This window comes from Palaemon carinicauda, chromosome 37 (genome assembly GCF_036898095.1).
Source record: "Palaemon carinicauda isolate YSFRI2023 chromosome 37, ASM3689809v2, whole genome shotgun sequence".
NCBI classification, from domain to species: Eukaryota; Metazoa; Arthropoda; class Malacostraca; order Decapoda; family Palaemonidae; genus Palaemon; species Palaemon carinicauda.
Window position 1 is genome coordinate 25,150,552 of NC_090761.1, and position 12,500 is coordinate 25,163,051.

The following is a 12,500-nucleotide window of genomic DNA, read 5'->3' on the forward strand; positions in this document are numbered from 1 at the left end:
GGTAGGAATTTAATGTACTTTTTTATTTATATTTAGGGATATATATATATATATATATATATATATATATATATATATATATGTATATATAAATATATATATATATATATATATATATATATATATATATATATATATATATGTATGTATGTATATATACACATACATGTATATTATATATATATATATATATATATATATATATATATATATATATATATATATATATAGATATATATATATACAGGAGTATATATGTTGAAAATTTGTCAATCTGGATTTTTTCAATTTATTTTCATTTCATATTTTTATTTTATTTTTAAGGAAATCTGTGTCGATATATTTGTTTTGGACTGTTGTTAAGCTGTTTTGTTGAAATTTCTTTGGGAAATGCTTTGATGAATTTTCAGTAATTACTATGAAATTATTTTTATCTTTTTTTTATAACTTGGCTAATATTCTATTAGAATAATGACATCTATTAGAATAAAGAACCATGATCTCTTCAAGAACATCCATACAATATCATCATCATCATCACCATCATCATCATCATCACCATCATCATCATCATCATCATCATCATCACCATCATCATCATCATCATCATCATCATCCGTTACTAGTCCACTGCAGAACAAATCCCTCAGACGTCCTTCCACTTGCATCTGTTTATGGTCTCTTTGCCAGTCCACTCCCTCAAATTTTCATAGTTCGTGAATCCATCGTCTTCTCTTCCTTCCCCTGCTTCTTTTGCGATCTCTTAAGGACCCATTCTATTGTTCTTAATGTCCATCTATTGTCTGTCATTCTCATTATATGTCCTGCTCATGTCCATTTCTTTTTCTTACATGTTAGAATATCCTCTACTTTAGTTTGCTCTCTCATCCAGGTTGCTCTTTTTCTGTCTCAGTGTTATTCCTATTATTATTCTTTCCATAGCTATTTGAGTTACAACCAGCTTATGTTCTAAGGCTTTAGTAAGGCTCCAAGTTTCTGATGCACAAGTTCAAACTGGTAAGATCATCTGATTAAATACTTGCCTTTTTTAGAGATGGGGGCATTTTACATTCCATAATCTCATTTTGTTTACCAAAAGCTCTCCATACCATGCTAATCCTTCTTTTGACTTCGGTCTCGTGACCTAGGGATATACTTACTGTCTGTCCTAAGTATATATATTCATTAATAATCTCAAAATGGTCGTCCATAAACCTTATTTGTTGGACTTGATCAGTGAATTATTTGGAGTGAAATGATAGGCCAGGATTAAAAATGAAACTATAAGAGAAATTACTCGAGTGTCATGTGTGAATGAGATCATGGTGAAGGGTAGATGGAGATGGTTTGTGCATGCTGTTCACACTCCCCAAGAGAGATGAGTTCACCAAACGTTTAATTGGGCTCCACAAGACACTGGAAGAGTTAGAAGACCCATACCTACAGGACTGAAGACAATGATATGATGAATGGAAAAGTATTGATTCAAAAACTCAAAATACAGACGACTGGCGAAATCTAACCTAGGCCCTTTGCGTCAATAGGCGTAGGAGGAGATGATGATGATGATCTCATTTGTTGATAATATTTCCTTTTTCATCCTTTATTATTATTATTATTACTTGCTAAGCTACAACCCTAGTTGGAAAAGCAGGATGCTATAAGCCCAGAGGCCCCAACAGGGAAAATAGCTCAGTGAGGAAAGGAAAAAAGGAAAATAAAATATTTCAGGAAGAGTAACAACATTAAAGTAAATATTTCCTATATAAACTATAAAAACTTTAACAAAACAATAGGAAAAGAAATAAGATAGAAGAGTGTGCTTGAGTGTACCCTCAAGCAAACATCCTGTTGGCACACTTTTTAAAGTCTTCTTTTCATCAATTTGATACTTCTTCTTTCTTTAGTGTTTCCTCATATTTTTTGTCTGGATGTCTTTACGATTGTCTTGAATTTTGAGTTTGTTTATTGTTTTTTAGATAGTTCTACTCATTCTATTTCATCTCTCTTAGATTTTATCCTCATTTCATATCTTTTCTTCATTAAGTTTTTTTTTTTTCTGATAGTTTTCGTTGATCTTGCTTAGGAACTTTTCCACCTATCTTATTGTGCTGATTCCAAAACAAACATTGTTAAATTACTGTTCATTTCTTCTGTACTTGCTTCCATTTCATCGCATAGCTGGGAGTACCTATTTTGTATTGCTAAACTAAACTCGTCGGATTTTTTTCTCTTATTACAGATGTGTTTATTTTCATTATTAATATTGGTTGTTCTCATTCTATCCTTAGATCTAAACAAATATTGCTTCTCACCATTTCATAGTTGCTTGACTTTAACTTGTTTAACAGTGTTACATCTTTAAATGAAATAACTTTTCAATTGAGAATGGTTTTATATATATATATATATATATATATATATATATATATATATATATATATTAAAGTAAGCCATATTTTTTTGATACATTAATGTCTGGATTCTCTTAACGACCTCATGATTAGATCCCCAGGCGAAATCACACAATGACAATAGCTTCTGACCGGCGGGGAATCGAACCCTGGTCCAGTGCATGTCATTTGGCCAAGTGGTGTGTCACAGTTCGTACAAGTTTCCTGGACCAGGGTTCGATTAAGGGCCGGTCAGAAGCTATTGTCTTTTTATGATTTCGCCTGGGGCTCTAATCCCGAGGTCGTTAAGAGAATCCAGACATTAATGGATCAAAAATATATGGCGTATTTTGATATGAAAAGCTCGTCTAAATGTGCAAAATTTAACACATATATATATATATATATATATATATATATATATATGTATACAGTATTTATATAAATGTATATATATATTTATACATATATACTGTATATATATAGTATATATATTTATATATATATATACATATATGTATATTAATTTACATATATACTCTCTATATATAATATGTATGTATATATATATATATATATATATATATATATATATATATATATATATATATATATATATATATATATTTGGTGAGTTCATATGGCAAACAAACATCATTAAAGAGAGAACTACAAATGGCAGTCACCTCGAATCTCGTTCATTTAAAGCCATACAAAAAAAAATTAACCAAAGAAACTGGGAAAAAAGGAGTAAATAAAACTAATTTAATACCAAAAGACATTTACTTCACCTGATGATAAACTGGTAATACAGAATAGATTGAGAAAGCATAACTTTTTTGGCACCTGTTCATACCACCCTTTAAGGTAAGCATTGTTCTCTAGTCTCGGGTAGTACCATAGCCTCTGTGCCATAGTCTTCCGCTTTCTTGAGTTAGAGTTCTCTTGCTTGAGGGTACACTCGGGCACACTATTCTATTTTTTTTATCTTTTTTTTTTCTTTTCTTTTTAAGTTTTTATAGTTTATATATGATAAATCTGATTTATGTTGTTACTGTTCTTAAAATATTTTATTTTAATTGTTATTACTTCTTTTCTAGTTTATTCATTTCCTTATTCCTTTCCTCACTGGGCTATTTTTTCCTGTTGGAGCTCTACAGCTTATAGCATCCTGCTTTTCCAACTAGGGTTGTAGCTTAGCAAGTAATAATAATAATAATAATAATAATAATAATAATAATAATAATAATAGTAATAGTAATAATATGCAGAATTGGAATGTTATATACTATAGCATGAATTAATTATTCGTCATAATAAGTGTGTTTTCAGTTATAATTAATCATCATATTTTTATCATGATATCGCTATAAAAATCAGGGACAGAATTATAAATAATGAAGTATAAAACCGTACGCTGTTAAAAAGAAAAAATAAATAAATAAAACGTGTAATTTTAATCGGAAATTCTACGTAAAAATCTACTGTTCTCAGTTGTATTTCAGTAAAATACAGGCGACCGTGATTTTTACCCTAATTTGTCTTTATCTTTTACTGGTTGGTGACCGCAATATCACTCCTTTGCGTCAATATATCCATTTTTAAAACGGTAAATGACTGGCAATTTTCATTCCAGGATTTTTATAGTTGTTTTTTTTTCAGCTAATTTCTAAGTGTAGGGTTGTATAATAATAATAATAATAATAATAATGATGATAATAATAATATAACAATAATAATAATCATCTTTACACCAGCCATGGACAGGAGACAAGCTTCCTATTTGTTCATGATAGTAAAATCCTAATAAACTGTTAGTAGACGTTGTATAGATGTTGAAGCCACCGCCTCACAGCGTTGCTTTCACAAATGCGTTATTTCGATCTCTTCATCATCGACGTCATCAGGTGGGTCGTCGTCGTCAATTGCAATGCGTATATGAGGAGAAGTGCTGGACGCCTCGTCCTCCTTTGGAAGGCCGCTGGGCGCGCGTTGCGAAAAGACCTGAAATGATAATATAAGTAAATTCCAGTGACACAGATAAGTTGATGTTGAAAGGTCTAAAGGATACTCATGAATGGCAGAGGCAAGGGACAGTGACATTCCCCTAATCAAGCAGGACAATGCCCTAGAGACTGAACTAAGTTTCAGTGACACAGGCAAGTTAATGTTTGAAGGTTTAAAGGCTACTCATGAATGGCAGAGGCAGGGGACAGTGACATTGCCCTAGCAAGCAGGACAATGCCCTAGAGACTGACCTAAGTTTCAGTGACACAGGTAAGTTAATGTTTGAAGGTTTAAAGGCTACTCATGAATGGCAGAGGCGGGGGACAGTGACATTGCCCTAGCAAGCAGGACAATGCCCTAGAGACTGAGCTAAGCTTTAGTGACACAGGCAAGTTAATGTTTGAAGGTTTAAAGGCTACTCTGAATGGCAGAGGCAAGGGACAGTGACTTTCCCCTAATCAAGCAGGACAATGCCCTAGAGACTGACCTAAACTTCAGTGACACAGATAAGTTAGTGTTTAAAGGTTTAAAGGCTACCCATGAATGGCAGAGGCAAGGGACAGTGACATTCCCTTAATCAAGCAGGACAATGCTCTAGAGACTGACTTAAGTTTCAGTGACACAGGCAAGTTAATGTTTGAAGGTTTAAAGGCTACTCATGAATGGCAGAGGCAAGAGACAGTGACATTGCCCTAGCAAGCAGGACAATGCCCTAGAGACTGACCTAAACTTCAGTGACACAGGCAAGTTAATATTTAAAGGTTTAAAAGCTGTTCATGAATGGCAGAGGCAAGAGACAGTGACATTGCCCGATCAAGCAGGACAATACCATAGAGATTGACCATATATACATTGATCAATACCCAAGCCCCCTCTCAACCCCAGCTAGGACCAAGGAGGGCCAGGCAATGGCTGATGATGGCTCAGCAGGTAGACCTATAAACCCCCAAATCCCCCATCCTTAGCTCACAAGGATGGTGATGTTGCAGCAACCAAAGGAACTAACGAGTTTGAGTGGGACTCGAACCCCAGTCTGGCAATTACCAGGCAAGGGCGTTACCAACAGGCCACCACAACCCTGTAGATATATTAAGAAAATAATTCAAAATATAAGTGTTTCAATAACGCGATTAATAAATTTTATTATTTTTTATAGTTAATAATTGAGTTTTTTTGTGAACACTATACAATTGGCTTTTCAAGAGAAGCTGATCTGATGTGTTTAACTGGGATAAATGGTAATTGTAAGAGCCTCTTCAAATCATAATTGTACCAAAGGTAAACTTAAATTGTTTACATCAGACATCTCTGTAGTGCAAGGTAGAATTAGACCTTTTTACCTCCGACAACACAGTTGGGTGGACGTTTTCGTCCCTGTTTGTCCGTTTGTCTGTTTGTTTGTGAACAACTTTCTGGCCACAATTTTGCTCAAAGGGTAGTAAACTTTAAGGGATTAATTGTTATGTTGAAACGTGGAAATGATATAATTTTGAAAGTCCTAGGTCAAAGGTCAAGGTCGAGCAAAAGGTCGTGAGTGTGTGAACAACTTCCTGGTCACAAGTTTACATAGGCCTATAGAGTGGTGAAACTTTAATGCGTTTTAATTGTTATGTTGAGACGTGAAAATGATACAATTTTAAAGGCTGTAAGGTCGAGAAAAAGGTCATTTGTGTGTGAACAAATTTTCAGCGATTAATTGTTATGTTGAGACGTGGAAGTGATTCAACTTTGAAAGTCCTAGCTCAAAGGTCAAGGTCAAGGTCGAGAAATAAATTGCCGTGGTGGAGGTCTGCGCTCTACTAAGTGCCCCTCTAGTTTTCCTTTGTTTTGCACATGCTCCTTTTGTTAAATCTGCTTAGAGTAAAACAGTTCTTTCACTTAGGAAAAGATGCGACCATTACAGACCTCCTGGAGTTACAGGGGGTTCGAGTCCCGCTCAGACTCGTTAGTGCCATTAGTGTCTGCAACCTTACCATCCTTGTGAGCTAAGGTTGGGTGGTTTGGGGGAGCCTATAGGTCTATCTGCTGAGTCATCAGCAGCCACTGCCTGGCCCTCCATGGTCCTAGCTTGGGTGGAGAGGAGGCTTGGGCGCTGATCATATAATATATGGTCAGTCTCTAGGGCATTGTCCTGATTGCTAAGGCAGTGTCACTGTCCCTTGCCTCTGCCATTTATGAGCAACCTTTAAAACCTTTAAACCTTTAAAACATGTTGAATACCACTAGTTGCTAAATTACTCTCAACAACAAAAACCTTCATACGAAACAAGTCAGAAAGGTCACAAACTTCCAAGATAGCATTATTATTATTATTATTATTATTATTATTATTATTATTATTATTATTATTATTATAATAGAGAACAGTGATTTGATTTTGGAGTACCCTTCTCCTAGAACAGCTGCATACCATTGATAAAGTCTTCTACCCTTACCCTTAGCCATGAACGATTACATGCAAATAAACGGATTTTGACGTAGGAAAAATCTACTTTTGGGTGAGATAGCAATGTCGTCCTGATGGGAAGTCCCTTCGGCAGCTTCCTACTGTATAATATTTCTTCGAGTGATATTACAAGAGAATTACCGCCAGGTATCACGGGGTTCTAACCCCCTGAACGACTATCCTAAGATATCGTGTATAATCAGGGATGTATCTGTAGGTAACCATAGATATCTGCACCCCTAATAGACTTAACCCAGCCTAGGAAACTAGGGGGAAGGAAAGGTGAGGAGCAGTTACATATCCTCTACCCCCATGGTACTCCCGTACGTACATGATGGCTTCATTCCTTTGTTCGCAGCTTTTCAGTTATCTTAGTATTGTCAGACGTAGGAGGAAAGAGGAAAATGTGTAAAGAGTAGGCCAGACTATTCGGTGTATGTGTTGGCAAAGGAAAAATGAATCGTAACGGAAGACAGTGATCCAATGCAGTACTAGCCTATCTGTTCATTCAAAGGAGCCAATAATTTTCTAGCGGTAATATCTATCAATATATATGTATATATATTTATATATATATATATATATATATATATATATATATATATATATATATGTATATATATATATATATATATATATATATATATATAGGCCTATACATATATATATATATATATAGAATGTATAAGCGTTTGTGCATGGATCATAGTAGCTCATTTGTTTAGTAAGAGACTGCCACTACATGGACCAGAGTTGAAATGCTGCTCAGGTTTGATTGAATATACATATATATATATATATATATATATATATATATATATATATATATATATATATATATATATGTATATATATATGTGTGTGTGTGTGTGTGTGTGTATATATATCTTAAGGTGTTAAATGCAGGGGTTAATCATGTTCTGTTAAATACAGGGGTGATTCATCTGTTTCATAGTCAATACGTTAGGTTATGCAACTTCTTTACTCTTGTGTGTTATAACGATATGCAGCTTGTGTTGTTATTATTATTATTATTATTATTATTATTATTATTATTATTATTATTATTATTATCTTTACTTTTATTATTACTGTTATTATTGGTATTATCATTAGCATTATTATTATTATTATTATTATTATTAGTATTATTGTTATTATTATTATTTTCATTATTATTATTATTATTACGAGCTAAGCTACAACCCTAGCTGGAAAAGCCGGATTCTATAAGCCCAAGGACTCCAACAGGGAAAAATAAGTCAGTGGAGAAAGGAAGTGAATAAACAAGAGAAGTAATGAACAATCAGTATAAAATATTTTAAGAACACTAACTACAATTGATTAATCTTTCATATATAAACTATAAAAATTAAAAAAAGTAAGATAGAATAGAGTGCCCGAGTGTACCCTCAAGCAAGAGAACTCAATGCTTTAGAGAAAAGGCAAATTTTAATGAAAACCAAATTGAAGAAGGACTACCTTCGCTTTGGAATTTGATCCTATGCGCATCAGATCCTCATGATGAGCTGAAGAAGGAGGAACTATTTCATTGGTGTGCTTGCAATCTGATTGCGGTATATGCTGATCGTTGTTTGCAGATGAGTCATCTTTTTCCACTTGCAATTGGGGAGAGAGATCAAGTTTTTCGTTAGTGGTTTTCAGGGGAATCTCACAAGTGCTCAAAATAGGAGACTCTTCAACTATGAGCTCGTTTTCTACATGCATCTGTGATGATGATCCTTTGTTTTCTTCGACAGAGATTGGATGTGCCATTGAAACATCATCCTTAATGGGTGACGTTGTAAGTTCGAGATCGGCATTTGTTTCATTTTCATCGATAGCCATCTGTGTAGCAGTATCAGAATCATCATTAGGTGATTGCAATGCAAAGTTGTTATTAACAGGCTTCTGTGATGCTCTAATGGGGCTTTGCGATGATACCATATCGCTATTTCCACTAGGTGGTTGCACCTGTTCCCCGAATGTGCGTGATGATGCCAGGCGATCATGTTTAGCAGGTGTATTTGCTGACATAGCAGGAGCATTTTCAACTGTCTTTAAAGATTCCTGCTCATAACGTGTCTGAGATGACAGAGAATTGTCCTTGCTAATTGTCTGGGAAGATAAAACATTGCTACTGTCGCAAGTTGTTTGAATTACTTCTGAAGATACATCCTCTAAAATCGTATGTAAAGACATACTGAGGTCATCATCATGATCAGAAATCTGGGGTGACTTTGGGTCATCTTTAACTGATGACTCTGATGATATGAAAAGGTCGTCCTTCTCTGATATCTGGGATGACACAACAATGTTATCTTTGAAAGGCGTCTGTGTGGTTTTGGCAGCATCGTCAGCAACTGGTGACTCTACAGACATTACTGATTCACAACTAACTGACGCAAGGGTTGCCTTTGGAGTTGAATTTGGTTCTGAAACCGCACAATCTTTTTCGACCCGCGAAGAATTCAAAGCTTTTGGCTCATTCCACTCAACAAGAGATGTTAAGGATAGTGATAATTGTTTACGGAACTTCTCAACGGGTGATGAGGACTCCAACGAACGCCGTTGCGTATTTTCTACTGTAAATACATGAGACGAGGTATTGGTTGGTTTCCCATTCGGCAATGGCTGTTTTTCAATGACGCAACCATTAAAAGCTGTGGACCTGCTCTCCTTTCTGCCATATTGATTTGCAGCATTCGATGACCTTTCTTTTAAGAGTTCTCGAAAATTTCTTGGTTCTTTTGAAGGAAAACACCTTTGGAAAAAGTGGTTCATTGTAAGGCAACAGATCACCAATAATTCTAAGAGCCAGAGTACACATTTTCTGTAACTGTAGCATAAGTTATACATTATGAAGGTATGTAATTTCACTTTTGTTCGATTAGAGCATTAGACACTTGAGTGGAAGTACGTCACCGTGTTTATGTTATTCAATCGTAAGACACTACAGCTTGAATGCATCATTGTTTATGCCATTCAATCGTAAGACACTACAGCTTAAAGGCATCACTGCTTATGGCATTTAATTGTAAAACACACTACAGCTTAAAGGCATCACTGTTTATGTCATTTAATCGTAAGACACCACAGCTTAAATGCATCAGTGTTTATGTTATTTAATCATAAGACACTACTATTTATGTCATTTAATCGTAAGACACTACAGTTTAAATGCATCACTGTTTATGTCATTTAATTGTAAGACACTACAGCTTAAATGCATCAGTGTTTATGTCATTTAATCGTAAGACACTTCACCTCAAATGCATCACTGTTTTTGTAATTTAATCATAAGGCACTACAGCTTGAAGGCATCAGTGTTTATGCTATTTGATCATAAGACACTACAGCTTAAATTCATCACTGCTTATGGCATTTAATCGTCAGACACACTACAACTTAAATGCATCACTGTTTATATATTTTACTTGGGAGACGCTACAGCTTAAATGCATCACTGTTTATGTCATTTAATTGCAAGACACTACAGCTTAGATTCATCACTGCTTATGGCATTTAATCGTAAGGCACACTGCAACTTAAATGCATCCCTGTTTATGACATTCCAGCATAAGACACTACAGTTTAAATGCATCACTGTTATGTCATTTAATCGTAAGACACTACAACTAAAATACCTCACTGTTTATGTCATTTAATTGTAAGACACTGCAGCTTGAATGCATCACTGTTTATGTCATTTAATTGTAAGACACTGCAGCTTGAATGCATCACTGTTTATGTCATTTAATTGTAAGACACTACAGCTTAAATACATCACTTTATGTCATTTAATCGTAAGACTACAGCTTAAATGCATCAGTGTTTATGTTATTTAATCGTAAGACACTACAACTAAAATACCTCACTGTTTATGTCATTTAATTGTAAGACACTACAGCTTAACTGCGTCACTGTTTATGTCATTTAATTGTAAGACACTACAGCTTAAATACATCACTTTATGTCATTTAATCGTAAGACTACAGCTTAAATGCATCAGTGTTTATGTTATTTAATCGTAAGACACTACAGTTTAAATGCATCAATGTTTATGTCATTTAATCATAAGACACTACAGCTTAAATCCATCACTGTTTATGTCATTTAATTGTAAGATACTACAGCCTAAATGCTTCACTTTATGTCACTTAATCGTAAGACACTACAGATTAAATGCCTTACTGTTTATGTCATTTAATCGTAAGACACTACAGCTAATATGCCTCACTGTTTATGTCATTTAATTGTAAGACACTACAGCTTAAATGCCTCACTGTTTATGTCATTTAATCGTATGACACTACAGCTAAAATTCCTCACTGTTTATGTCATTTAATTGTAAGACACTGCAGCCTTAAATGCATTACTGTTTTCCATATAGTTAACTTGACAATTAATCCAAGTGTGAAAAAACACAAGACAAAAAGGGGATAGATCCATATCCTCTGACTCGATGTGCCCTACTGGACTAAACAGATCGCAGGCTGGCCTTCTATAACACGTGCTACGCATAAAACGACAATTATTCATCTTTGGTATGATACCCGTGTTTTGAGGGTATTTTGGACTTGCCCAGATAATCTTTAGGTCATATTTTCTTATGCATATGTGATTAGATGAAAGTTGGTGACTCAAATTAATGCTGAACGACTTAATAATCTTAGTGGGGTCGTTTTTTAAGCAAAGAAAAAAATCCAATTTGGGAGCACGTAAAAAAAATGCAATATGTATGAAAAACATCGTGGTACGATTGACTGCAATAATATAGTTGCCAAAGGCTCTGAGAAAGAAAAATAATTAGTAGCGTTTCAATTAAACCGATTTTTGATACATCGTAAGCAATGCAACTCGATATTAAGTTTTCCCTTTATTAAACGAAATTCGAACTTTGTTATGTTTTAGAAATAATGCCCATCTTGTACAGGCCTAATTATACAACTGATTAATTGCATAATGCAACAGCAGCTGTCAGGCGAAAATAACAAATACGATTGCGACATGATAATCAGCAGAAGGCTAAATAAATACTGGATCTTGGAGACAGAGTGTTTGTTGCCTCTGTTAAAAATATCCTGTTTGGAGTTGAGCGACTAGGCTATCTTCAAATTCTGTTTGCCAATACAGAGGGTATCGAATTTGGTAAAACTTTTAAGTGATTTATTCAGTTTTAATGACTTTGTTTATAGTTTGGTTTTATTAGTATTTAACCCTTTGAATGGCAAGAGTACTCATTTTATGCTTTTATAAATAACTGTCAATAATAATAATAATAATAATAATAACTAGAGGGGCACTCAGTAGAGAGCAGACCTCCGCCGTATCAGCTTATTTCATGACCTTTTGCTCGACCTTTGACCTTAATATGTATTAATTGGCGTGGATTTTCGCATACACTCAAATATGAACCAATTTTGAAGTCTCTGTGACAACGATGTCCAAACTTACGACTGATTATGTGAATTGGACATTTTGCTTGACCATGACCTTGACCTTCCAAAATTTATTAATTTCCAGTCTTTTACATAACAGTTGATACACGCAGGTTTCATTACCCTACGATTAAAATTGTGGCTACCAAGCTGTTCACAGACAAACAGGGATGAAAACATAACCTCCTTCCAACTTCGTTAGCGGAGGTAATA

The 12,500-nt window shown here is 34.5% G+C and overlaps 2 protein-coding genes across 2 annotated transcripts in view; one reads left to right on the top strand and one right to left on the bottom strand.

Moving 5' to 3' along the window:
• LOC137629513 (cilia- and flagella-associated protein 100-like) overlaps nucleotides 1-12,500 on the top strand; it is a 214,085-nt gene that overhangs the window by 436 nt on the left and 201,149 nt on the right. Inside the window, exon 1 of the mRNA XM_068360880.1 lies at nucleotide 1. This exon is cut by the window's left edge and continues 436 nt beyond it. The gene's annotated coding sequence lies outside the window, so the exon portion shown is untranslated. The remainder of the gene's footprint in view (nucleotides 2-12,500) is intronic.
• LOC137629241 (uncharacterized) lies at nucleotides 4,257-10,118 on the bottom strand. The gene is made up of 2 exons (XM_068360507.1): nucleotides 8,329-10,118; nucleotides 4,257-4,397 (listed from the first exon to the last, which is right to left on the bottom strand). The coding sequence occupies exons 1-2, from the start codon at nucleotides 9,703-9,705 to the stop codon at nucleotides 4,257-4,259; spliced, it is 1,518 nt and encodes a 505-aa protein (XP_068216608.1). The 5' UTR covers nucleotides 9,706-10,118.

Excerpts from the sequence above, each read along its gene's own strand:
- LOC137629241 (XM_068360507.1), bottom strand. The coding sequence starts at position 9,705 with ATGTATAACTTATGCTACAGTTACAGAAAATGTGTACTCTGGCTCTTA. Across the intron at positions 4,398-8,328 it reads GATCAAATTCCAAAGCGAAG|GTCTTTTCGCAACGCGCGCC; the intron begins GTAGTCCTTCTT and ends TTATCATTTCAG.